We start from the raw sequence: 27,772 nt of genomic DNA, 5'->3' as shown, positions 1-27,772 counted from the left end.
CCAGAGCAGGGTAAAATCACCTGACTGCCTTAGGGCTGGTAGGTAGAAATCTGTTTACTTTAATTACAACTGCAAAGACTCTGCCACCTTAAACAAAGAAACAGCCACATTTTATTAAAAAAAACAAACATTACAGACACAAATGTTAGAAATACTACAAGTTCTGAGCAGTTTCTGGATCCTGCTGAGGCAGAGATTGAGAAAGCACCTTTGCACAGTCAGAAATGGTTTGGCTTTGCACACCTGACCTTCCTAACTCAATTTCTGCTCTGGTTTTCTGTCTCTGCTCATATCAGGCTCTGCCACTGCCACAGGTGTTGAAAATGCAGCTTAGCATGTTGCTGGTGCTCAGCTTTGTCCCCCTCACACCCATTTCCTTGAGTGTCTTACTCTCAAAGCAGTAGGGAGGGCAGGGAAGCCGTTATTTTGCCTCTCTAAAACCACATGGCAGATTTGGGATGCAGTTTACCCTCCTCAGAAGGATTAATTTGCATTTAGCACTCAGCATCACTGTTATCAAGGCACACAGGGTGTGCCACAGCTACACAGCTCTGCTCAGGCTGTGCTGACAGGGAGCAGGAACTTATAAAAACTGTGGGAGGGGATTCAACATTCTTCTCAAAAATTGATAATAAACCACTTTCTAACAGACTCTTTGGAGCCAGGCACTCTTTTTGCCAGTGCTCTTCAAGCATGGCAGCCAATTCCTCAGCACAGAGGAATTTCTTCCACAAATTCTTTCAGAACACAGACACTGAGAAGGCACCACTTCAGCTAGCTCTGCTTGAAGGCAAAAGCTGACAATCTGTTGTTTGGGGATGGGTCTAAAGACTTGGATTTTTTGGATGCATTTGTGTCCTCGGATTTCTGCTCCTGGCTCTTTTCCACTTCATCCTCCTCAGCTGTGGGACGCTTCCGCTTTTTGTCTTCTGCTGAGTCACTGACTCTTCCTCCTTTTGCTTTCTCAGTCCACACCTTTGAAGGAGAACAGAAAACTGCAAATTAGGCCACAAAACTCACCACTTTGTTTTATACACATGATTACTCTGATTTTAAGGTACTGAAATAATTCCTGTGAAGAACTGATCGGAATTCAGTAAGGAATTATTTCCTCACTTTCCTTTCTTCTAACAACATTCTCTTCAAAACTGGATTTCTTTTGAAACTGTATATGAAACTGAAGCTCTTAATTGTCTTTCTGGAGAAATGGGAAAGCCAACCCAACAAGTTAAATGAGAACAAATTTAATCCCCAGTGAATTAAGCCTGGCTCTGTGACTTTAAACTCATTCCTTTTGTTATTTGTTAATTGATTACATTCCTCTCACAAGCCTCACTTTGGAAAAGCTACTTTCTGATATTGTTTATAATTCAGTTTATATTTTCACAAATTATATGTCATAGATCATGGCACAATTCAAAATTGAAATCCATAAAGATGGATAAGAGTGGAATTTCCAGAAAAAAATTCCTAACTGAAAATAACCCAGGGATTCACTGGAGGGAAAAAAAAATTATCAAACCCGGAGAATTAGAGAATGTTTTCTTACCATCCTTTCCTCTGATGTCAGCATTCTAAATCGACTCATTCCTTCTTTTATTACTTCTGCTTCATTCAGATCAGGATTATCTGTCAAAATGTTTGCTCTGTTCTCTTCTAGCCACATCTGGAAACCTGTCTTTGGTCTAAAGCAAGCACACAAAAATTGTCAGGTTAAGAAGATAACAGGAAAACCAGATCTTCCCAAAGCATCATTTCTGAGCAGCACCTAACTGGGTGTTTTTGCTCTCAGAAGACCTCTCAGGGCAGCAGCTTCCTCTCTCCCACTGCAGGATGCTCTGAGAACATGCTGACAAGGCAAGATTAAGTCAAGCATTTTTATTAAAACTGTGATAAATATGTAGAGATTAACATTCCAGTTTTAGAGTGACAAAGCATAATGGTTCTCTTCCTTTCTGACAGGGTCCCATCAAGCTAAAAATAGAGCACATTCATTAGCTCAGCTCATCCTTCTCACAGCCCTCCTTGCCACCTGTAGAATATCATCTGTAAAGGTTAACTGAAAGAATGCCAGTCCAAATGAGCAATAATGACCTTCATCTTCCTCAGCTAAATGAAGCCTAAATGAAACATAATTGTAATAATGCAGGTTTCATGAGGATTGGGATTGTTAGGAAATACATCTGCTTCCCAGGAACAAGAGAGATTAGAGCCTTAGCCAGGAAGACATGAGCTCCTCAGGTGATTCAATGTTTTGAGACTTTGAGATTTTCTAGAGTTGTTGAAACTTTCACTATTTCCTATACTTGGAACTGGCACAGCAGCATGGTTTCATTTATCAAAGGTCATTACAAGCAGTATCAAGACAAAAATTGTTCCTTAGAGCCCCAAAATTTTATTTTGAACTGTTTATTATTCCCTCCCACATTTTTCAGGTAGGTTCATAAATGTGACAACTTGTGAGGTAAACTTGAATCTTCATGTTATATTTCTTTGGCCAGCCCAACATCTTCAGAAATAAAACAGATTTTGGACTTGCATTTTATCAGAATTGGAATATGGCACTGAGATGCAAGTGTCTCTCACCTTCTGTTTTCAGTGTTTTCCTGTGCAGTGACTTTGGCTTCTTGGGACTCATTTCCTGCTTTTTCTTCTCTTTCTTCCACTGTTTTTTCACCAGGATTAGTTGCAGGTGTGCGAGGCTGGAAGAAGGAGGCTGCTGAAGCCTACAGAAATGGAGAATAAGAAAGAAAAAAGTAAAATCACCTCACTCTCAGGCAACATGTACCATGTAGCCTAGCAAACCACAAGCCTTTCCTAAAGACATAACAATCACTTGCATTTAATAGAGTATCTAGTCCATCCAATTTCAGCCCAACAGATGTTTACCTTATTTAAAATAAAAGCACAAGACTCCGTACAGAAACTAATTTCTACAATTGATTTTTTTGCTGCTGTTTTATGTGCTGTAAAAAGTCTTTGCACTATGCTTAAATGAATTCTGCCATCTAAGCTGCTTTACTCACAGGGTTTAATACTTGATAAAAGCTGGTAAAATTCCATTTTTTGTTCTTTGCTCACTGAAATGATGAAAGAAAGACTACAAACATTACCTGCTTGGTCTTGGGTTTGGGAGTCAGAGGCTTTATAACTGAAGGGTTCTGCTTGTCTACAGCTCGACTGCCAGACAAAGATGTTTTCTTTGAGTATTTGGTCATGTTGTCTAAAACATTTCCTGAGGGGACCACTGGGTCCTTTTTGCTGGATGACACCTAGCAAAACAAATAAATAGGTGTTTTATTTATTTTCTGTCATGTTCCCCTCCAAGGTATCAGTTATATTGGAAACTCCAGACAGAATCTGCTCTGATTTTCAGAGCATCACAATCGACCCAGCTGCAAAATTCTTACCTTAAACGGATTCACTCGTCCTCTGCTGCTGGATGCAACCAGAGCTATTTCAGAGGAGAGAAAAAAGAATGTAAAAATGTGTGCACTCACACATCTATCCAAATCTTTGAGGCAGTGTGCACATTCTAGATGAGTAGAAAGACACTTTAATAACCCTGTGAAGGTTATGCTGTATGTGCTCAGCTATTCTTAGCTATCAGAAATGCCACACAGGACCAGCAGCTTAAAATACAAACCCAGAGGAAGACCCAGTACTTCCTCCACTCCCAAATCCGTTTCCACTCCTATTATTCTTGCTCAAGGGTTGGCAGGTTGCTGGAAGTCACATTCTGCCCCTGCCTGCCCACGCTCACAGTTCTACTTCAGGATTTCTCACTCTGCCTTGCAATAACTGTGCCTGGGAGTAGGGAAACAAATCCATTGATCACTGCTCTCATTTTTCCCTTGTTCCAAAGAAAGCCTTCATGGCAGGCATGCCAGGCAGGCACTGATTCAGCATTAGGCACAGCTGAGGCAATCAGAACAGTGTTGTGGAACATCATTAGCAAGTGAAGACAGGAACAGGGAACATCTTAAAAACAATCTGTGTGTCCAGGCCAGGCTGGACAGGGTTTGGAGCACCCTGGGATAGTAGAAGATGTCCCTGCCCATGGCAGGGGGTTGGAATGAGATGAGCTTGATGGTGCCTTCCAATCTAAGCCATGCCATGATTCTATGAATTTACCATTTGACAACATTGCTATGCACTAAATTTAAGTAGCAATGACAGAACAAAGGATAAAAAACAGAAGTAGATTTGTGAAGACTGACAAAGATGTCACCCTTTTATTCTGGAATAAATTAATTACTCACCAGGCTTTGGAGTAGTCACCTCTGCTGAAGGGACACCTTTAGAGAAACAATTTGGCTCTTCTGAAAAAGGAAAGGAGAACGTATTTAAATACAATAAAATACTGTAGCAAAAATTCTTTAAAAAAATCAAACCAAACAGACAAGTAAGGAAGGATGGGGCTTGAGCAACCTGGTCTAGTGGAAGATGTCCCTGCCTCAGGCAGAGGGATTGGAACCAGATGGTCTTTAATGTCCCTTCCAAACCCAAACCATTTTGTGATTCCATGATTACAGTAAAATTATCAGAGAGTACAAACACTTTTACAAAACCATCTGTCACCTCTACCTACATTTATAGTTGTACATTTATTTTCTAAACCTTAAGCTTATTCCTCAAAGTGTGCCCAAACTACTCATCTATCAATCCACCTTCTGCAAGATTGGAGCTGAAATCAAAGTAACTTATTATAAGGTGAGCCAGTCCTTTAGGAATAAAATCAGGCAACAGGAAAAAGTCCCCCAGGGCCCCTCTAATGGATACTGAGCACAAAGCACACACAGCTGTGACACAGCAGATGACACACAGTGAACTTGTTTCTCTGCAGTGACTGCTGGCACAGGCTGGAATATGGAGCCACTTAATTCCTTATTCCACTTATTAAGTCTGCAAAAGCTACCTGGATAGCTCCCAGTCTATTCAGAAAATACAGTTTTCTTACTCTCTTTATGCACTTCTGGGGTTTCTTCTGCTTCCTCACAGGCATCAGTGTCTTCAGCATCTTCCACTTCTTGGTCCTGCTGAACATTCCTGCCTGGCAGCTGACCCCACTTGGTGGCAGAACTGCTGGAACTAAAGGAAGGAATTCAGCAGAAAGGAAATGGTCACCAAGTTCAGAAGGAAAACTGAAACCACAGATAGCAAGCTCACTTACCTAATTTAGGCAATAAGAACAATAACATTTGGCATTTATGTGCATTATACCTTGATTAAACTGTAATGATTAAAGATTCATTAACCACTCACTCAATAACTTTACTGCCAGAACACTTTGCAACAAATATAAATGCAAATATTAAAGATCTTCTCTAATCTCCATGTAAACACATATACCTCCAGTATCATCAGATTACTTTTCTGCATCCATGAATATACACACAGTATATTCATATACACCGTATATATGTATTTTATATATATACATGTATATAATATATATGTGTATGTATATATATAAAACATGGATATATAACTTCACACTGAAGGCATCAAATTTTAACATTTAATCTGATTATTCTCTAAATTCCCTATATAGGAAGATGTACAATTCTTGCATTTTCCTCCTAAAATTTGCCAATCACCAATACTGCATAATATACATAAACAAAAGGCCCATTTCTTTCAAGCAAAACAATCAGTATTAGATTACTCTGGCACTAAGAACAACATAATGTTTGTGATGGATTTTAACCCTCAGAGTGGTTGAAGTTGCAGACATGGGATTACAGCTTCCACACAGGATCCAGAAGAACAAGCCAGAACATTTAGAAATTAATTTTGACTGTGCAGTTTAACACAGAAGAATAAGGGAAAGACCACAGATAAATTCAGGGACTTATCACTTCCTTTTGCTTAAATAAGTCCCAAACTTCATACATAAAATTGCTATAGGAAGCCATTACTTCAACGAATATAAACATATCTAATTATTATAAATTTAAATGTTAAAAAACAATCCCATAACAATAATAATAATAGAAAAAAACACCAAAACACAAACACACACCTTTTGCCTTGTCATGTTATATAAAGCAGATGCAGGTAGGAGAGGAAAATTCATAGCACAAAGAGAAAAAGAATGCAAAGGCAACCTGTATTATGTTTGAAGAGCTTTGAAAAGCTGGGTTTAATTAGGAGAGAATAAAACCAAATAAAATAAACTGAGATGGGACACTGGAAAAAAGGGATGGGTGGAGAAAGATAGGATTTTAAGACAGGTGTGGGATGAATCGAGATTGAGAGACCGAGACAAAGAGGAAAAAAAGATAGGTGGGAGTCAACCAAAGGTAGGGAAATGTGGGAAGAGAAAATTCCAGTCAGAGCAACTTAGCATTGAGCCTGCCCTGGCTCTGAGGCTGTTGGACACAGGCACACAGGAAACGAGGAGCGCAGATATTTCCCTCTGTGCTGGTATCCTGGGACTAATGAGTCCTCACAAGACACCAACAAGGATGTGTCATTCCACAAATATCATTTCCAAGCAGAGCAACTCGAGCTGTCACTTCACCCACAAACACCCTGCAAACTGTGGGCCACAGAAGTGCATCAAAACATTACCAGAGCAGCAAAAACCATCCCAGTGTTTTAGCCGCGGAAATTCGCCTTACCCAGCGCTCGAGCGCTTTTGGAAATCCTCTTCCTCCTCCTCATCTTCCTGTGCTGCTGCCAGCTCTGAGGCTTTTTCCACAGCCACCTCGCTGAGGAGCTGGGCCAAGTTCAGCCTGCGGGAGCGGGAGGCGTATTTGATGGCCAGGTTCAGCACGCTGTGGGTCATGAGCTCAGCGAGCTCCACGCAGCGCGACTCGCGCTCCAGCTTGCAGGAAAGCTGCAAGAGAAGAAGCCTGGGGAGTCACACAATTCCACAGCTCCCTCAAGACTCCAGGAGTAGGATATCATGGTCTTGGTGGAGTGAAGGAATAAAGACAAGGCACCAACAATCATGAGCTACAGAGCAAAGAAAAGGTTTTTTTTATTTCCTTCTTCCCTCCACCCTTCACACTGATAAACAAGATTACCTGCAGCCCACCTTTTATCAGTCTGAACTAGCTGGATTGCCAACCCCTAGCCAGACTCCTATTAAGAGGAATCACATCAGCATTTACATCAGATGCCATCTACAAATAAATCATAGAATCATAAAATTGTTTGGGTTGAAAGGGACCTTAAAGCTCATCTCATTCCACCCCCCTGCCATACACACCTTCCACTAGCCCAGCTTGCTCTAAACCCCATCCAACCTGGCTTGTAGCATCTCCAGTCTCAGGGATAAATCTCAGGGATTCTTTCTATTATGTACTTGTACTTACAGCAAACAGCTTCATTAGAAGTTCCTGCTGTTCTTTCACTGCCTGATTTTTAGCATTTTCATCAAATTCATAGCCACTTTTTGACAAGTAATCCACGTAGCTGTGAAATAAAACTGAATGCCAGTACTGTTCCTGAAAAAAAGGGAGAAGGATGAGTGTTGGAATTCAGAGGGGAAAAAACAGTCCACAAGATAATGCCTAATAATTTACAATACATTTTATCCACTTATTCTTAAACATTCCTTTCCTGCGATAATGAGGGTGAGGGGTAGACAATTCTCCTTCATGTCAATGCCTACCAAGGAAAAGATGGATAACAACCACACTTATACAAAGTGATCCCAACAGTTGCCATAGATGTTGAATTCCATTTATATGACAGGCTTGCAGCAGGATGAAACCTACATGTTTACCAACATACTATCAGGATAGACAATTCTCGAACAAGTTCTTTCATGTGCTGTCCCACAGCAAACTGGAAGTGCTTCAGAATAACTCAGAAAACTTAGGAGTTCACCTGAGAGACACAAACTAAAACTATAATGCAAGTATAGCTATTAGGTTAGGCTAGCCTTGTTCAAAATTATTATAAACTTCTTCAAAACCAGTATGTTTTCATCAGATGTGTTAGAGTAACTTTTCTTTACCTACACATATTCCCTCAAGCCAAAGCAACAGTTCCTGGCATTCTCATCCCATTATTTTGGGTAGAGGGAGGAATGGCAAGCATATTCTATCAGACAAAGAACAAAATACTTAACCAAAAGGAGAAGAATTAATTAAAAATGTCAGGGTGCTTACCACTGAAACTTTTTATCTACACTTCTATCACAGAGAATAAATTTCCAATAGCATTAAACTGTTCAAAGGCTGAGGTTGGAATTTTATGTTCATTTCTGTTTTGTTCATTATATCTGAGCATCACGAGTTTGAAATACTTAAACCAATAAAAAGTGAAGAATAAAAAGAGTTCTTTTTCTAGAAGTTGTCCATGGGCACATCTTGCTTCAACAAGTCTATAAATAAGCCAAGGCAGAAGACCTGTGATTTCAGTGATTATGAATTTGGACACTTAGTACATACTTCAGAAATTTTGTTATGCCTAAAATAGTAAAACCCAGACATATTCAAGGGCATCTTGAATGGAACCCCCAAATCTGGTATCACTAAAAAAACAAGAGTGAGAAAGACATCACTGGTCAGAAACAGATCACCTGTAAATACAACTCTGCATCAGCTCTGCCAGTTTTGTTTTGTCCTCTTCTAGGAACAGTTGTGAACCAACCCAGAGAAGCTCCACAAAACATTGAATCCAAATAACCCCCTTGGCCACGTGTTTTACTGAGGGTTTGCCCTTGTCCTGTTTCACAGCAGAGGTGGTTAATGGGGTCTGGTATAATCCCCACCCACTGAGCCTCCCAGCTGTGGATTCCACACCATTCCATACCTCCATCTGTCCCTTCTCTGTTTCAACTTGGCAGTAAGGAAGTTTAAAAGGCAGGATTGCTACAGCAGGTCGTGGCAGGGTGGGAGGGAAGCGGGCTCCTTTGCAAGGGATGCACCTGTGCACAGGAAACAAAACACCCACACTCGCCAGATGTTCCACACCCAAACCAGGCCTCCCCTAAGCAGCAAGACACTTTAAGAGGATTTGTCCTTTGGGAAATAGCAATTAAATGACTGGCTTAAATACAGCAATGTGTAAGATTGCATGATAAAGGGTTATTTTTACAGGGCAAGCAAGAAAAGAGTTCAAGACCAGCAAGGCACACGCTGCTCTTGTTCACACTTTAAATTCCAAATGTGGCACATAACACACTCTGATCTTGATCTCACAGAATGTTTGATTTAACAGCTGTTACAAATAGTAAATGCAATATATTGAAATCAGAAACCACTGAACAACTGAAGGCACAGACTTATTGCTTCATTATATTTAAAGGAGTAATTTCTGGTAACAATCACTTAAGCAAACCATTGACTGGGGAAGAGTTGTGTTTCCTGCAGCACCAATGCAGCATTGACAAAAACATCTGGTTTTCTAAGCTGCTGTTTCAGAGACTTGGGCAAAAAAAAGAACAGGAAGCATCAGTGTTCTGGCTATCTGTTAATTAAGGCATGTGGTGTTTCTACAACAACCCTCCCCCTCCTTATCTTTATTATGCTGCTGGCTTTGAGTAAAATATTCTTAACAATTCAGAGAGCAGCACTCTCCTTCTTGGAGTAGAAGGAAAAACTCAGGATGAGAGACTCACAGTTGACCATCTTATCAATGTGATGTGACCTGCACATTTTTGGTGAATTTTCTGGAGGCCAACATAATGATTTGGAGGGAGAAACAGGCAGTGAAGTGACAATTTAACAGAGGTATCAAATTATTTCCCTTATTCCAAAAAAGCAGAGTTTTATGAAGAATGCCACCTAAGTTTAAATAAAATTCAGTTCCCACCAAACTCTACAGTTGTCCATAATTACTAAAGTAACAGAGTCTAAATTTCAGTAAAATAGGTGAGCTGATGGATTCTGCCCTGGCAGGAAAAGGTCACAGACCACTGAATAAAAACTGCTACAAATAAGGCTTAGCAACAAAATATCCAGCATACATGTCACACTAAAGGGAAACAGTTATCTAGACACACCAATATAACATTTTATAAAGAAATTATCAGCTTTCAGCTGAATATTTGGGCAATTTTACATCCAAAATAGTTCTTTAAGGCCAGAGTTTAAATATTAATATAATAACAGACAGCTCTGATTTATCTGTCTGATGATGTAGATTAGTTAAAGGATTGGATTATTTTCAAAGTCAAAAAAGAGGAAAACAAAGAGGGGGAAAAAGATATCAAGAACCCCAAAAACTTGGGATAAAAAAGAAAAAACAACCAAAGCCATCAAAAGCAGAAGTAGATTTCTAACAGCCACCCTAACTTTAGAAAGTTTCTCTGGCAAAATGCAGTTTTATGAATGTGTCAATAAAATGCACACACACCTCTGTGCCAATTAATGAGTTACAAATTAGAAAATTCTAATGACTTACTCAAAGCCAGTTTAATAAAGAATCCTCCATGCAGAATTCTATTTGGGGAGTTACCATTTGCTGTGAATATTTACCAGGCACCTGTTTCAGCACCAGCTGAAGTTTGCAGTTTCTCTCTGTAAAAAGGGATTGAAAAAGGATTCTCTAGGATTGAAAACCAAAGTGTTTCCTTGTGAATTATCTGACCTGAGCTGCTGGGGATTTTCATGGATGCCAACGACCCAGTAATGATCATATTTCCCTTTGCAATGCTCTCTGGTGTTGCACACTGGAATCCAAGTGTTCCCAAATCCTCGGTTCAGCATCCTCACGATTCCCTCGGAATCCACGTAACAAGGGGTACCTGTTTGTAATAAATGAGAGCATTTCCTCTGTCAGGCAGCAAATTACAGCCCAGCAAGATGGGAGTGGTGGATACAGCTGGGAAATGATGGTTTACACACTTCAGATAGGCATCCTCTCTCCCAAACACAGCACAAATCAGTTTGGAAAAGGCACTTTCCTTGGAAAGATGCGCCACCTTCTGTCAGCCAGCACCTCTGCTGGTCAACTGACAAGTTCAAAATTAAAATATTTTATGGACAAATCAAATTTATAGTGCTTGGGCAGATTCCCAAAGGAAATCAGCTATTATACAATTATTTTTTATGTTTATTATAAAAGGTCCTCCCAAGCTACTAACTTTAGGGGGTTGGGTGCTCTTATGGTTCATTAACACAGTTTATTTCTTTTGGCTGAGCAGGAAAAGCAATCAGGAGAACAAGTTCTGATAACATCTAAATGGGAAAATACTAAAGATTTTTGACAAATATATTGAAAGAATAGAAAAACAGAATTTTGTTCATTGTTGAGACTGGAAGAAAAAGTCCAAGTCCCAAGATCTACATTATTGAAAGGTCATTAATTACCCATACCTCTCCATAAAATAACAGGATGGTTTGGGTTGGAAGAGATGTTGAAAATCATCTTGTTCCATGCCCTGCTATGGCAGGGACACCTTCCACTATCCCAGGCTGCTCCAAGCCCTGTCCAACCTGGTCTTGGACACTTCCAGGGATCCAGGGGCAGCCACAGCTTCTCTGGGCACCTGTGCCAGGGCCACACCACCCTCACAGCCAGGAATTCCTTCCCAATATCCCATTAACCCTGACCTCTGGCAGTTTGAAGCCATTTTCCCTTGTCTGGTCCAAAGTCCCTCTCCAGCTTTCCTGTGATCCCCCCAGCAGTGTCAGTATTTGTCACACTCATGCAGGTGTTTCATACCTTCTGCAGAGAATCCAACCCACACCAAATAGGATTTCCTTGTCAGAGAAAGAGGGTCTCCATGCAAAATTTGCCTTTTCTTCATTCCTAGCTCCATCAGCTGTACCCCAAGGCACTGGTCCCCATCAAAGCCAGTACCTAGGAAGAAGTTGTTCAATGACTGTGTTAGAAAACAGAAGAATTGGTTAAATAAGTTTTGATTCAAAAATTAATTCCAAAGCAGCATTACCCATGGGTTCCACTGTCTGACACACAATTATTTGACATTTTGGACACAAGAGATGTGCATAACAACAACTTCCTTAATTTCCTGTAGTAATTCCTTCTGGCACATTTGAAACCGAAATTTAATAAATTAATTTCACTGTGGCAAAGTTCTCCCCTTCCCTACAGTTTAATCTCAGCATCCCAATATCAAACACAGGCTCTGCTGTCAGAAGTCACAGGTCTGTGGGTTGTGATGGATGTACCTGAAAAAGCATCACCCAGAAGAGGAGAAGCACAAACATCATGAAGAAAAGAAGAAGAAAACACTCTCTGGTGATTACAAACAAATCAACCAGTGTGTGAAGCCAGTGAGAGAGGTGAGGATTGAAAACAATCTCAGTTCAACAAAAAACAAAAGGGAGAAAACTACCTCTGTGATAAACAACCATCAGCTGCTCTCCATGCCCTGCCATGGACACCACTGGGCCTGGGAGACTGAAGATCTCTTTCTGGACTCCTCCAACTGTGAACACACGGACCAGCAGGGCAGTGGTGGCACAGGCAGCCCAGCCCTGGCCTAGGCAGATGGCCTCAATCTCTTCATCCTTTGGCATATCCACAGTCCACTCCTTGTTGGCATCCCAGGATCCAAAATGGATGCAGTGGAGCTTGCTAAGGCAGAGACAAAGAAGCAACAAACACCTCAACATGAAGTAAATACAATATCTGAAAATACAACAGTATAATAAATTTTTGTCAGAGATCTCTGATGGAACTACAGGCGACACTACAAATTTCAAGTGGTCATTTGCAAAGGTGTTGCTTTTATTATTCAAAAACTGAAGAGGCAGCTTGACCTCCAGCACTGGAGATTTAAAGTCTCTAAAGCACAGTCAAAAGGGCTGAGGGGAGATTTTTTAGATGGAAGCAGGTAAATGTCCTCCTTGGCACTCTGAATATCACCCCTCATTAGAAGTCAGTCACATTATGCTATCTTTCAAAAGGAAAAAATATTAGAAACTTCAGTTCTTCATAATTGAAAGCTGCCTATGACTAATCCACAGACATCATGCCTTTTGAGAGGTTACCCATTTCCACTGAGAAAAACATTGACACTTTCAAAATCAGACAATCAATATATAACAAATAATATTTTTAAAGGACGTTTTTCAATTTACCACAAGACTGTATGTGTGAAAATAAGAAGAAAGCTCTTTCTTCAAGATATTTCCACAGAAACCAACAATAAAATACTGTTGAAATTGTTCTTAAATGCAAGAACACAGTTTAGCTGGCCCAGCTGCTTAAATCTTTCTATGGTTTTCATAAACTTGTGTTCCTCAAACTTGAAATTCTTATGGGTATCTCCAAACATCTCCTTAGCAACAGTGTGAAAAGAAATAGCTGAACCTTTATGACTGATCTTTGATCTGAGCAGACTGAAAAATTGTTGTTCATGTTTACAATTTCCTTTGAGCCTGTATTGTGTGAAGTTTCCAGTATACATACATTTTAAATAGGAATTAAGAAGAAATTCTTAAGAAACAAATTACATTTTTCAATACTCTTGAAGTCTTCAAGTAGGTGGAAGCTAAAATCCTCCTTGAGAGTGGTCCCATTGTCTCAGATTTAGCTGAGTGTGTATTCAATTACCATCTGTTAGAGGTGGGGCAGTTATCTTCTGTTCATTGGGCAGTTTTTTCTTTATCTGTTCTTATGTTCATGGCCAGTGAGTGTTCCTGCATGGCTGAGAAAATTCCATCATCCATGGGGAGAGGCTCTGCCCAGGGGAGGAGCCAAACATTCCTACCTGGATCCAATCTGACCTGGGAACAGCACAGCAGCCTTTGCCCCCTGCATTCCCAGAGGAGCAGCTTCCTTCCCCCTGCATTCCCAGAGGAGCAGCTTCCTTCCCCCTGCATTCCCAGAGGAGCAGCTTCCTTCCCCCTGCATTCCCAGAGGAGCAGCTTCCTTCCCCTGCATTCCCAGAGGAGCAGCTTCCTTCCCCCTGCATTCCCAGAGGAGCCCAGGCCCATCTCCCCCAGCCCTGGAGCTCCAAGGAAAACTCCCCCCTTGTGCAGATCCTGCTCCAGCAGAAGCACAGCTGGCACTGCAGGAGGGCTGAGCCCCCCTGGGATGGGGCTGAGCCACTCCCTGACCCACAGCCTGCCAGGGCTGCTCTGACTCTGCCAGTGTTTTGTTTTGGTTTTTTGTTTGTACTATTGCATTTGTATTTTTAGTTTTCATAGTAAAGAACTGTTATTCCTATTCCCATATCTTTGCCTGAGAGCCTTTTAATTTCAAAATTATAATAATTCAGAGGGAGGGGGTTTGCATTTTCCATTTCAGGGGAGGCTCCTGCCTTCCTTAGCAGACACCTGTCTTTTCAAACCGAGACACCCATAAATAAAAAGCATGATCAAAAGCCAAAAAGCTCAGAATCTATAGAAGCTAATAACAAAAGCCGAAATATTTGACACAAGTTAAAAGCGTCACCCTTATCATGGGTTTTGCAAAGCAAGGCCATGACTTACCTCCCAAGTTCCTCTGTACTCTCACAGGCCAGCAGAATGGCTTCAGTGGAGAGGTCAGCCATGGTGTGGCCCAGGGAGTTGGGGAGGTGAGTGGCGTGGTGCACAGAGGTGTCGTGGAACTCGATGTCTATGGCGTTGTCCTGCTCGTCGTTGTAGCAGCGAACGATTCCAACCGAATTCCACACCTGGCAAAAGGAACCACCCAAAAAATCCCATCAAGCCAAACGTGCTAAATCCATCAGATATACTGCCCTAAACCAGCCTGCTGTAATTGTTTTATCTGAAACCAGAGCGGGTGGCAGGCTGGAGAAAGATTGAAGATCTGTGTAATCGAGACTTGTGGTTTGTGACATTGACATTCTCTGGACAGAGAGACATCATTCTGCCTCTCAGGAGAAGCACAGAGGGAAGAGAAAACAATCTTTATCTCTGCTCCTTTGCTTTCCCCATGTGGAATGTGGTGTGGAGATTGTTTACCTGCAGTGATGGCTGGGTTGGATTCTGGTGAAGGTTTGGGGTCAGTGACAAATGGGATCCAGCTGTGGCTCAGGCTCTCAGCACAGAGTCACGAGTTTGTAGTTAGTTAGACAGGTAAGTAAGAAGTAAGTATGTAGAATAGCATAGTACCTCTTTAAATAGTATATTAATGTAATATAGCATAGTGTTAATAAAGCTATCCTTCAGCCTTCTGATCTGGAGCCAGACATCTTCATTTCTTCCCTGGATCTGGGGTCACCCTGGCTTACTACAGTGGTTCCTAAAACAGCTGAATTAGGCAGAAAGTAATTTCACTCTCACTGCTCAGCCATCTTTCTCCTTACCAAATTAAGTGTAAAGAACTTGCAGATAGAAAGAAATAGTGAATGTACAACATACAAGTCTTAACAGCACAAAAATATCCACAGTTCTGACTTAAAAGGAATTTTTAAATGGATTTGCTAGAATTGAGTAGCATGTGTTCAAACTGCATAGCTTGATTTTGTCTTAAAGCAAAGTATTTCTTTCTAAAGCAACTGAAATGTAAACCAAAACATTATGGAGTCCTTGCATGAAAATAAAGTTATTTTCCATTACTTAGCTTCACACTGTAAAGTATTAAAAAATATTGGATTAGATTAAAACACAACATGAAATGGACAATATGAAATATAAAATTAATATTTTAAATCTATATAACCAGCATCTAAATCTAAATAATCACACAGATTTACCATGAATCGATGCATCAGATGCACAGGAGTGGAGGCAGATTGGAAAGGCTTTTGCCTGGGGGTTGGCATTGGCCCATCATAGAAAGGCTGTTGTGTAGATGATGGTGGCAAAGCTGAAAAGCCACCAGGCTGATCATCACCATCATCCTCCTTCTCAAGAAGACCAGAACTAGCTTTTATCAACCCAATATCTAGAAGTAAAAAAAAAAAAAAAATCTCTTACACAAAGTATTATGACAGAATATAGGTTAAAAAAATTTAAAACAATCAAGATTTCTCTGGAAAAACAAAGCAGAATATATCTGAGGAGAGGATGCTAAAAGATCATCCCAGTAAAAGAGCTCTGGAAAAATCAGTTCATTGTGTACCTAGTGAGTTATCATCATCATCATCAATTAGTGCCCGTCTCATATGGCCTGGGGGTTGCATAAGGTCATCAGCATCATCCTCATTATCTCCAGTTTTTGGGGAAGAAGGTGGTTCAATCATATCCCCATTAAAATAATCATCATCATCTCCATCAAACAGATCGTTGTAGTCTTTGGCCACTGCACTGGCAACCTACAACCAGATCAGCCATCAGCACAGAACTTCCTTTGGACATGGAACTCAAGAAATAAATTAACACACAAGAGGGAACTTGTAAAGCACAAAACAGAGTGTTCCACAGAATCTAAATAATGATATTATTCAAGAAGTCATTCAAGAGCACCTTGTCATTTGGCTTCTCTACATCACCAATATTTTCCAGCAGCCCCAGATTTCCTTCATTGTCTGTGTAAGCAATTTGCTTATATTTAGGGTGCCATGCCAGTCCACAAATTGAGTATTTTTTCTCATGCTTCATCCTAAAAAGAATATTAAAATAATGGATTTTAGTAAGCTCCTCAGGGCAGAACTTTCCCCTCCATGAGTTATTGCAAAAAGTGGTAATTTTTTATTTAGTACAAGAAAGTGATATTACACATAAGATAATTAATAGGTCATCTTCCGATTAAACAGCTGCTATAAAATAGATCAGGTATTCCTTTTCTATGAAGAAAATAATTTAAGTTTTAAAAATCAATCAGAATCATATTCGTAAAACAACAGCTTCCTGATGCACATTTAGAAGACAAAGGAATTCCTCAGCACTCATTTATTTCAGAACCATCCAGTTATAGAAAGAACATTATTTGTTTCTCTTGAATAAACTGGTAAACTAATCCTGTATATTTTTCACCCTTTATCCTTACAAAAATCATTCAATTAATTATTTATATAATCTGTCTATAATTCTTAACATAGAGATTGCAGTTACAATCATGTTTCTTACACAGAATATTCAGATAATTATCTTCTTCTCTACCTCATTTAATAATACCTTTGGGTATTATTAAACTGGGGGAATATTTAGGGGTTTTTTTAAGAACTTTAATTAACCAAATTGCAATTTGCCAATCTGTCCTTTTTGGCCTACAGGTGAGAATGGCTGACTGATGGGCCTGTGTTTCCCTCTCCCTCTGGGGTCTGGGATGAGAGGAACATTTGTTTCCATCAAAGCTATCCTTTAATCAATCATCAGTTTAAAAAAAAAAAAATTAGATATACATAGAAAGAAAGATTCAGGGATTTGAACAAAATCTACATTAAAGTCCCTTCCCTAAGGTGCCTGACAGGTTAAACCAGAAAACTCTGTAAATCTCATCAGGGTTTTTCAAGAGGCAAGAGTTCTACATTTGCACAAAAAAGTTTTACAGAAAAGACCATAAAATTTTATTTAGAGAAAAATAGGTGAACTTGGGGATTTATGGAACAACACTGAATACCTCTCTATGCACTGCTGGGTTTCCACATTCCACACCACTAAATTCCCATCCACACTTCCAGCTGCTAGGAACTGCCCACAAGGAGACCAGACCACAACATTCAAAGGCTAAGGAGATAAATGAAACAAATTATAATAAAAAATAACCAATGCATGCACAGTATTCCTATCCTGGAGCTGAAAACAGACAGATATTCTGGAATAATAAAAAAAAAGAATCACCTTTAGCAGACTATATTCAGCCTCCTGTATATGGGCTGGGGTTATGTAGCTCTTTTTCTTTAAAGACTATTACAAAAATGATTGTTTTAAAAAAACAGTCTTTAAGGCAGCACACCTATTTTTGTTTCAGAATATGCATCTTCTGTCATTAAACAGTGCCATGAGGCCAAACAAAACCCAGTTCTAGACATGCAGAAAGAAGCAGAGTGTATTTTGCAAACTCAGCACTAAACATTGCTTTATTTATTTTGAACTTCATACAGTTCCCTAAATTAAAATCCAAGGCTGTGTGTTCTGCATCTTAATAACACTAGAAGGTGATTCTCTTCAACCCAAAAATTCCCAAGTACATAGTGAGGCCAAAAGAAAGAAGGTGGCACACTCAGCTCTACTAAATTTCAAGTCAATAAAATAGAAATTGAACAACTAACATGTCTGCTCCACATAGAAATAATACTCCTGACATTTTCTCTAAAAAGCTCTGTATTTAGAGCAATTTGTGAAAACAGATGTTCTTCAGCTGCAGTGGGTGAGTCACCAGGAGACTTTAGAGACTTGGTGGGTTACTATAAATGAAGGAGGGGAATCAGAGCCACAAGAAGGTGTTTGACACCACCCAGCATCTCTGCCCTGTCTTCCAACAGAAATCAACAGGATCACAAATTAAACAGAAAATGTGAACAATCATTACCAAGAGAAGGGGGCCAAGGAGTCAGAAGACAATTTCTAGCAGAATAACATTTAAATTACAGAGTATTTAACAAGGCCCTGGTTTCTGCACCTACCTGGGTGATGGAGGCATCTGACAGATCAAACTGACTATCCCAGGTCTCTCTTCTGAACAGTTTAACAACTTTATCTACAGGAACTGCCAGCAGCTGCTCAAAGGAAAAATATTACACCATTTAGAACAAGTTACCTGTCAAACAGAACACTCAAGCAGCACATTTCCTCCATTCAGAAGACTCACAGATGTGACTGCCTCAGGATCTAACAGCTCTCTAACATCCCAGCCATGCCAACTGAGAGAGCAAGCTGAAGTAATTTAAATTACAAGGTTCTTTAATGCTTTCCACAGGCAACAGAGCAAAACATGCATTTTTTTTTTTTTTTACTGGAATCTTCATTTCCTTCTGGCAGAAAACTGCACCATAAGGTTATAAGTTCTTATTTATCAAAACATGACACACACACAGTTTTCAATGCACTGAGCACAAGGCTTAGGTGATTCTTTACCCTCCCTCCCCAAACTCCTTTTGATCAGGTTACCATTTCTCAATAAATCTGATTTGAATAGCTGATTCCTAAACCAGCTCATTTCATCTTCCATAAAACTACATTGATGTTACTGGCTGGCTATTTCTTTAGGATTTATTTTTGTTAGGATTCTAACAATTTGCTTTGTAAGAGAAGCAAGACAACTGCTTACATTTTGAATACATATGTGTATGAAGAATTAGCCTAAAAATGGAAAGTATTTGGTTTTATCCAATATGGATATTGAAACAACTTGTACTGAGGGTGACATTCAGTCTTCCATGGAAAATTGATATATAACACTCTCACAGTAGCCAGGGATTTTGAAGAATCATGGAATCACTTAGGTTGGAAAAGCCCTCTAAGGTCATCAAGTCCAACCATTAACGTGACAGTGTCTTCACCACTAACCCATGTCCCCAGGTGCCACATCCACACAGATTTTAAATCCCTCCAGGGATGGGCACTTCATCACTGCCACTGGGCAGCTGTGCCAGGTCTGACAACTCTTTCGGTGAAGAAATTTTCCCTAATATCTAACCTAAACCTCCTCTGATGCAAACTGAGGTCATTTCCTCTTGTCCTGATGTTTGTGACTTGGGAAAAGACACCAACCTCACCTGGCTGCAACTTTGATCTTCAGGTGAAAAGAAAGGGAGCAACTTACTGAGGAAACATTTACTGACTAGGACAAAGTTTACTCAAAGCAGAGAAGGACAGGACTCCTTTGATGCTCTGTTGTGAACAATTTGATTACTTCCCTCGTGTACAATGTTCCTTCCTATTCAGCACACCTTGTTCAATGCTGGTTAGGGCTGACAGCTGCACTCCTGCCAAACTCAGTACAAGGAGCCATTTCCAGCTTTTTATGTTTCCTAAAAGGTAACTTCACCCCAAATATTTTCCTTCTCCCAGCAGGTGCAATTTGGGCTTGCCCAGATTGAATTCTACCATTGAACTCAGAGGCAAAAGAAGGATTAAGATGTGATTAAAGAATATCACTTACCTTGCCAGTGCCAGGTTGCCAGGCAAGCCTGCAGATTGATTTAGCATTTATTACATCATTACATTTCTGCAGCAGCAGCCAGCTTGTCGTGCATGTCTGAAAACAAAATTTAAAAAAATAAGCTTTTTAGCTCAGCAAAAATCTGCTGTTTACAACAAATTTTTAAAGGAAATGGGTGAGGAAAAAAAACCAAAAGGAAGAAATATATCTCAACTGAAATAATCTCTTTCATGAAAACACAGCAGTACATACTGCCTTAAAAATAATTTGTCAATGTAGCCCTGAAACTATTTTAATGACAATAAAACTACTTGTAACAGAAATAAGATCACAGAACATGTATTTTTAACCAAGTACAGAACAAATGAGCCCATCTATTCTTAGGTTATAGAGAAATGTAGCCAAAAAGCATTTGTCAAACCCAGATCAACTGCAGCAAGGTGACACACCACAGCCTGAATATGGTCCCAGCTGTATAAAGAATGAATGGCTGTGATCTCAAATCACAGCACAGATTCATGCATCAAGCTGCCCCCAACCCTGGAACATTCTCAATATAATTTCCCCAGAAGGCAGCCACTGTCAGTCTGGAAGATGAGATTTCACACAATTATGCTTGTGTCTTAAAAAAGTAGCAAGCCACAAGTGTGGGGGGTATATTTTCAAGTGTACTTACAGGAATAATTCCACAGGGATTCTTATTCCAGTCAGTGGCATTTAGTAAAACTAATGTCATATCCATATGCAGAATTGCCTTATGAAAGCCTTCACCTGAAATTCTTAAGTTCCTTAGCGTTCTAAGAGCAGAGGCTAAATATGTTTACTAGAGCTAATAAATTGCTTATTATAATCAAAATTCCTCAGTCCTGAAATTCTGAAGTGAGGAACCTGATGTCAGTTGCTATCCTCATTTTGTCCTTGGTACTTACTATGTTGGCCAACTAGGAGAGATGAACTGAAAGAATCAGGGATTTCACAGACAGGAAGAACAAAACACAGCTACCCAGGCAACACTTCATAATCAGGTTTTGGAACTTCTCCCAGAAAGCAGACAGAAGTATTCTGTGAAGTGTAGCTAGATTTCATCCCCAAAAGGAAAATCCTACTCCAGAAAGGTTATTTCAGTCCAGCTCTTTTTGCTGTCTGTGAAATCCTGGATTGCTTAGGAAAGATTTCACATGGAAAGGGCAGCCTTTACCTGATCTGCAATGTTCCAGACTCTGACAGAACCGTCACAGCTCGCCGAGGCCTCGGTGAGAGAATGGAGTAAACAGATTAATAATTAAAGACATGGAGAAACTAATGCTACAAAATCAAAAAATCCCTATAACCAATGCCACAAACACAGGATACAGAGGCAGTTTTAAGAAGTTAAGAAGCAAGCCTCCCTGTTTAAACCACTTTAAGATTTAAAACTTTCCAATGCTGTCATCTTGATAATAGTACTCAGCTCCAAGCTGCTGTAATTACAAACCCTCATACTTCAAGTAAGCTATTTATTTGCAAAAGAGACTCAAAATTAGTATTAAATATCTTTAGTCAGGCACCTCTTCTCCTCTAAATTAGATTCCAGAAGAGCACAGACAGTAACTGATTAGTAAAGCAAAGACTGAGTTCCCCTGGGATGCAACAAGTTGTGACAGACTCCATCACCAGCAAGGTCAGATGAAATGAAATTGTCTCACCTGCCCAGTCACTGGTTGGTTTTTTTGGTAAAAAAAAAATTATTTTTCTTCCTCAAAGGAAGATGGGATTCAGAGCAGAAAGAAAATAATAATTTTTTTTTTTTTTTTACCAGGTAAACATCCTTGGGGTCAAAAGACAGGCTTAAAACAGGAGCATCGTGTCCTCGGAATGTTTTCTGCTTGCTGCTATCAGCCACCTCCACAACTTTGATCATAAAGTCACTGCAGATCACAATGACATAAAATTGTTAACATTTGTATTAACAATGACAAACTGTGTTTTAATGGCAATAAAAATTAGGCATTAAATATCTTTTGGGGAAGTTGCAGCTCTCAACACTATATGATGTAATGGAAAATGAGAATCTTGAGGTTTGTTACAATAGGAGTCAGGCCAGACTGTTTTTATCAGAAAATTGGTTTTGCTCATGTCAAAATTCATAAAATATGGTTGTTTTTTGAAGAAGATATTATGAACACACAGACCATATATCTCTTCAATATAATATTCTACATGATCTAATAAAAATCTCTGCTTAGATATCAGAGAGCTGATGATTAACAAGAATTATCTACTGAGTGGGACCAATATTCATTAATACAATTATTTGGCCAAGCAGCTTTTAAAAAAAAGATGGTGCAAGTAGTTTATTTTGTGTGACTTTTTAACAGGGTTTTTAAGGCTATTTAGAGCATCAGATACAATAAAAAAATTTTAACAATTTCATTCCTTCTTCCAAAATTTCAGCCATTGCTGCAGTTTAACTCAAAATATCAATCCTAACTCCTAAGACAAATAGCTGCTATGATAAACTTCCAGTACCACTCCCCCTCAAACCTCATAGCAATACCCTCAGAAATTTCATTTTAGTATCTAATTCTATAGGGTTAACCATTACTTTTGACCTTTTTCATGTTGCTTATGGTAACTTTGGCAACCAGTTGGATGTTAAATTTATATACAACTGAAGTTTGAAGATTTCATGTAAAAATGGAGACATCTGGGACAAATAAAAGCAATTCTTCTCATCTGCACTCCTTCACTTCACGGCTTTCACCATTCTCCTTTAGTATGGCACAAAGACCTCACTGAGGGGTGGCCTGACAGTCTTGTGAGCTCTTTCTCCTAAAATTGTGGGAGCCCCAGTCAGGCTGCAGGAGTTCTAGGGGCTTATAAAAGTTTTAGAAAAGCAAAGAGTTTGCTGTCTGCCTAATCTCTCTAATCAAAGCCAGATCCTGGGGCAGAGCTGTTCTCTCAGAAACAAGCACTGGCAGAGGGCCCAATGCCATGATCCCTGTCAGATTTGGAGATTACAGTGGTTACTGCCCAGCCTCCCAGTTTTGGTGGAGCTGCTGCCAGAGTTCACAGTCCAGCATGTTCATCCAAAATGCTTTGCTCGTTCAATTCACACTTAGAGGAGTCAGGAAGCAGATCTCTGCCATCTCCCCTGTGGAGCAAAATTCCAGAAGAGAGGCAAGCAGACAGCTTGAATTAGCTAGGACTGCCCAAACAGTTCACCTAATGCAATTAATAATCACCTGAGCCTTAAATACACAAAAAAAAAACACCACAAAAAACTCATTGCCTGTTGGTTATTTTACCTCTTCTGTTAAAGGACTACAGTATATTCTGTAAAAGTACACGTGCTGCCCTAAGAAAAGAACTAAAAGAACTAAACTACATATTAAATTCCCCTCAGGCAAGTCTTGAAAGTGTCATCTGTTATCATTTGGCAGATCAGTGATACTTATGCCAGAGAATGACTCAAAGCTCTCACACAAATCAGAACCAATCTAACTTTTAGATGTGCACATTCATCTGCAGCTCCATGATCCTGAGCAGCTGGGACATCATCCTCAGCTCCCAGTGACAAAATTTAATGTCTCCTCAATGAGAGGAGACATCCATAAGGGTGAACACTTGTGCTTCAGACTGAGAGCTGAAAACACTCAAGCCTCCTAAGGAAAAGAAATTATTTCACAACAGCAGACTTCTACATAAAACTACTTGGCAGATCAAGTATCTCCCAGAGCATTGTTTCCTAAACTCCTCTTCATTCCTTTCTTCCCCCTCCACCCCCTTGAAGGCATTTTCCAGCCCTCAGAGGTTTGTGGGTTCATGACCTCGTTGATAACCATCAGCCTGTGAGGAGATTTCCAGATTTTGAAGGGCAGCAGTGCTTTTCCTCACACATTACCCGGATCCAGCAGCAACTTTGGTGCCATCAGGACTAAAGGTGACGTGGTTGACGGGCATGGTGAAACGAGTGAGGATCCCATCCGGAGCTCCCTCAGGAAATGTGTGGATCTGGACAGTGTTGTTGGACACTGCTGTGATCAGCCTTCCATTCTGACAACAAAATCAGCCACAAAATCTGTCACTTAAAACACATTTATGCCACAGAGACAAAAATCCTGCTCTGATATCCCAAATATTTTGGCAGATTAACTTTATTCCAAACAGGTCTGACCATAAGAGTAGTATGAGAAATACTCTTTAACTTATTTTTTTTTCTGCCCAAAAATACAGACAAGCAAAGCAACTTTAATAATTTATCACTTTAACCAAACTAACTTGCATGCTATTTAGATTCATCTGCTGCAGCATCAGGAGAGGGCACCCTTGGACTGGAATTCTCAGTTAAATGCCACCAGGGAAAGATGAGAAGCTCATGAACTATAGCTCAGTTCTTTACAGAAAACAGACGGCAGATGTTTACTAAAAATTAATCCAGATTTTTAAAAGTGCAAAACAAAATAAATAATTATCCCATTCTTGGAAAATAATATCTTTTTGAGTGACAATACTATTCCTCAGTTGTACACAGCAGTAAAACTTGAAAATAAAGAAATGCCTTCTTTTCTTTTTTATTGTGTGTATTTTTTGGGGGGGGAGGCAGTATTGTGGTTGGGGTTTTTGTTAAGGTGAAAAAATTCTGACGGTGAAGGAAGCAGCAGCCAATAGTGAATAACCTAAAAAAAAGATTAGATTTATTACCTAGATTTCATCAACATCTCAGAACAGTCCCTCATGACATTTCATTAATGAGGGGTAATTTTTGAAAAAGTATTTCCTGACATTTAAGTCTCCCACTATTTAAAAATAAAACACCTCTCAGCACCTTTTTCAATTTTTCCCAGGATTTTTCCTCATCTCTTTTAACAGCTTTAGCAATTTCTGACTCTACCACTGACTTGCTAAGAGAACCCATTCAAGTCACCTCATTTGGTTTGTGATAAAATAATTAATGTGATGGAAATCTACAGGAAAATACCCTAAAATCAATGATGAAAATAGATTTTACAGGTACTGAGGAATAGATACATAAGGTATGTTAAAAAGGACACAAGAAAGAGGATTCAATTAAGGCAGTAATTCTGAATAAGATTTCAAATCATTCTTATAATGCAAAACAAATATGTTAATACTCATTTGTTTCCTCTTTCATACTCCTCTACAAAATCACAAGTAGCTGAAAAACAGTTTTTAAAATTCTCTTTATCATCACCAGGTTAAATACACAATATTTGTAGAACTGATGTAGGCTTCTGGAAGTCTTCTAAAATTGCCACAAAGGAAATATTTTAGACCCACTATGATTGATGTAAAAAAAAAAATTGACATGAAGGAAATAATGTGACAACTCTCAAGATAAATACATGAATATGCATAGTAAAAATAATTATTTTCCATTATATAAATCCTCTTCTCACTTCAGGGACACTGGGTGAGAGGCATCTTTAGGCCAAACAACAATTTTGAGAGTGAAACATCAACTAATTATTAAAAAAAAAAGGTGTTACCAAACCATTACTCACTTTGTGAAAGCAAGTTCTGATTAATACAGATTATAACTCCTTGGACTTTAACACAGGCCCACATAAAACAACCTCTTGGCTTTCTTCTTAATACTTGATGTTCACATCTTATGCTGGGAAAATTCTTGCAACTCACATGGTGAGAAAACACTGAAACAGCCTAAAAAGTTCACTGCATAATTAGCTTAATCTGCTGGGTTTGTTTCCTCAGAAAGGAGATCAAAGTCAGAAATTAATATAACTGACCACAAAGGAAGAGGAGGGAAAAAAAAAAAGACATTACAAAAGTTTAGTGCAAGTTATAATTCCTCTACAACTGTGTTTGGGGTAGAATGAATTGTCAGAGGTGATTCCTGTTTATTGTTATCCACAGAGGCAGCATCCCTGAGCTGGCAGATCCACAATCTGGAGGAAGATCCACAACTGTGAGGAGCTGTGTTAACAACCCTACCTTTAGAGCACACGAGTAGGCCTTTTCTCCCACATTAATGGACTTTGGATCATCATCATCCAGGTTTTCCCAGATCCTGACATCTCCATCACTGCCACAAGTCACAATGCAGCTGTGGAAAGACACAGGATTTGTTAACATCCAGGAATCTGCATCCTTTTTTAAGCTTTTGGTTGGAATGCCAAACAAGGCTTTTGTTGGTTTCAAGGGATTGTTACCAGACCATCTCTTATGAACTGTCTTTGCAATGATAATGAACTTAAGAAAGGAATAAAATAATATGGACTTTAACCATAAACATAATATAAGGTGTATCCTTTGAGTTTGTTTTGAGAGGGCTTGGGGTTTTTTTAGTTTACCTTTTAGTCTATAAGAAGGTAAAACTAAATATATAGTTTGTATTTATACAATCAAGAACTAGCACAAGGAAGAGATGAAAATATAGCAATATTGCATTCCTTCAACTATATTTTTAATTTCTTAGTGCATACATAAACGTATTTACTCCCACACTACACTGATTTCTGCTAAAATCTATGAAGTCACTCTCATAAAATGTGCATATAGAGTTTATATATATATATAATACTTACTATATATATACATATATATATACATGAGGATATTTATATGCTTACATTTAAGTTATAAATCAATCACTTCTAAACTCAGAGCACCTAAATATGTCACACAGCCAGTTCTTAGCACAGGCAAAACCCAAAGTATTTTTTGGACCATGCTAGGCCATAAATCCATCCCAGTATCTTACACAGCAGTGGCTGATATAGAAACTTACAGAATCATTCAGATTGAAAAAGCCCTATAAGATCATCGAGTGCAACCATTGCCCCAGCACTGCCGAGGTCACCACCAGTCTGTGTCCCCAAGTGCCACATCCACACAGCTTTTAAATCCCCCAGGGATGGGGTCTCCATCACTACCCTGGACAGCTGTGCCAATGGCTGACCGCTCTTTTAGAGAGGAAATTTTTCCTAATATCAAACTCCTGTGAAAGCATCAGACAGGAACAAGCTCATCCCTCTCTTGGGGCTGTTACCTGCCAGTGTCATTGAAGCAGACATCAGTGTGTCCCTCGGTGTGGCCATACCGCATTGGCTTCTGCTTTGATGGCATCTTTGCTCCCACCTGTCTGCTCAGGGAGAGGAAAAAAGAGGAGAAATAACATCAGTTAAAAGGAAACACTTCGGGAAGAGCATCAGATGGGGGGGACAAGATGAGAGCTGTTGGGACACCCACCCATTCAACCACCTGTGGGGATGGGGACACAGGATGGGAGATGACACAGGGATGGGGACATTGCTGGGAGGGGAGCAGGGGACATCACAGGGATGGGGACACAAGGATGGGGACACAGGGATGGGGACATTGCTGGGAGGGGAGCAGGGGACACTGCAGGGATGGTGATATCACAGGGATGGGGGCACAGGGATGGGGACACACTGAGAAGGTCACGGGCACAGCAGATGGGGACACTGTAGGGACAGCGACATCGTAGTGATGGGGATTAGGGGGAGCCACGGGGATGGGGGCATCGGGAAAAAGACATGAGGCTAGGAGATGGGGACATTGGACATCGCGGGGATGAGGGACACGCTGATGAGGTCACGGCGTAGGAGATGGGGACATTCCAGGGATGGGGACACGGGGACAGCGGGGTGAGGATGCGGACAGCGCGGGGAGGCGGGCCCGGGTTACCGAGGCCCGGCGGGGCCTGGCACGCCGGGGCCTCCCCCTCGGCCGGCCCAGGGCAGGGCAGGGCAGCGCAGACGAGCCGCCCGCCAGGGCCCCGCACTCCCCGCGGCTGCCCCGCTCCAGAAAGGCCCCGCCGGGCCTCGGTGGGGCCGCCCCGCCGCCTCTGTCCCCGTCCCGCCGCTCACCGGCCCCGCCGCCCGTTCGAGCCTTCCCGCGCCGCCGCCGCCGCTCC

The 27,772-nt window shown here is 40.2% G+C and overlaps 1 protein-coding gene across 1 annotated transcript; it reads right to left on the bottom strand.

Annotated features, from left to right (window-relative positions):
* Positions 1–92: 92 nt before the first annotated feature.
* On the bottom strand, positions 93–27,772 carry WDHD1 (WD repeat and HMG-box DNA binding protein 1). Its single transcript, XM_077783759.2, has 26 exons — positions 27,726–27,772; positions 26,885–26,977; positions 25,828–25,939; positions 23,756–23,907; positions 21,668–21,779; positions 21,071–21,121; positions 19,873–19,968; positions 18,395–18,487; positions 17,389–17,495; positions 16,293–16,428; positions 15,949–16,141; positions 15,581–15,771; positions 14,370–14,554; positions 12,266–12,507; positions 11,629–11,766; positions 10,552–10,708; positions 8,773–8,887; positions 7,326–7,457; positions 6,627–6,844; positions 4,961–5,091; positions 4,263–4,322; positions 3,411–3,454; positions 3,114–3,272; positions 2,587–2,726; positions 1,550–1,685; positions 93–975 (listed from the first exon to the last, which is right to left on the bottom strand). The coding sequence occupies exons 2-26, from the start codon at positions 26,959–26,961 to the stop codon at positions 775–777; spliced, it is 3,378 nt and encodes a 1,125-aa protein (XP_077639885.1). The 5' UTR covers positions 26,962–26,977; positions 27,726–27,772; the 3' UTR covers positions 93–774.

This window comes from Lonchura striata, chromosome 5 (assembly GCF_050655825.1).
Source record: "Lonchura striata isolate lonStrDom1 chromosome 5, ASM5065582v1, whole genome shotgun sequence".
Lineage (NCBI taxonomy): Eukaryota > Metazoa > Chordata > Aves > Passeriformes > Estrildidae > Lonchura > Lonchura striata.
The sequence above is the reverse complement of the archived record's forward strand: the minus strand, read 5'-3'. Positions and strand labels throughout refer to the sequence as shown.

What these genes read in the sequence shown, in the direction of transcription:
- WDHD1 (XM_077783759.2), bottom strand. Translation starts at nt 26,961, where the DNA reads ATGCCATCAAAGCAGAAGCCAATGCGGTATGGCCACACCGAGGGACAC. An exon ending in TAGAGAAGCCAAATGACAAG is followed by an intron (nt 16,142 to 16,292) that starts GTGCTCTTGAAT and finishes ATCTGGTTGTAG; the next exon opens with GTTGCCAGTGCAGTGGCCAA. An exon ending in CCAAACCCAAGACCAAGCAG is followed by an intron (nt 2,727 to 3,113) that starts GTAATGTTTGTA and finishes CCATTTCTGTAG; the next exon opens with GCTTCAGCAGCCTCCTTCTT.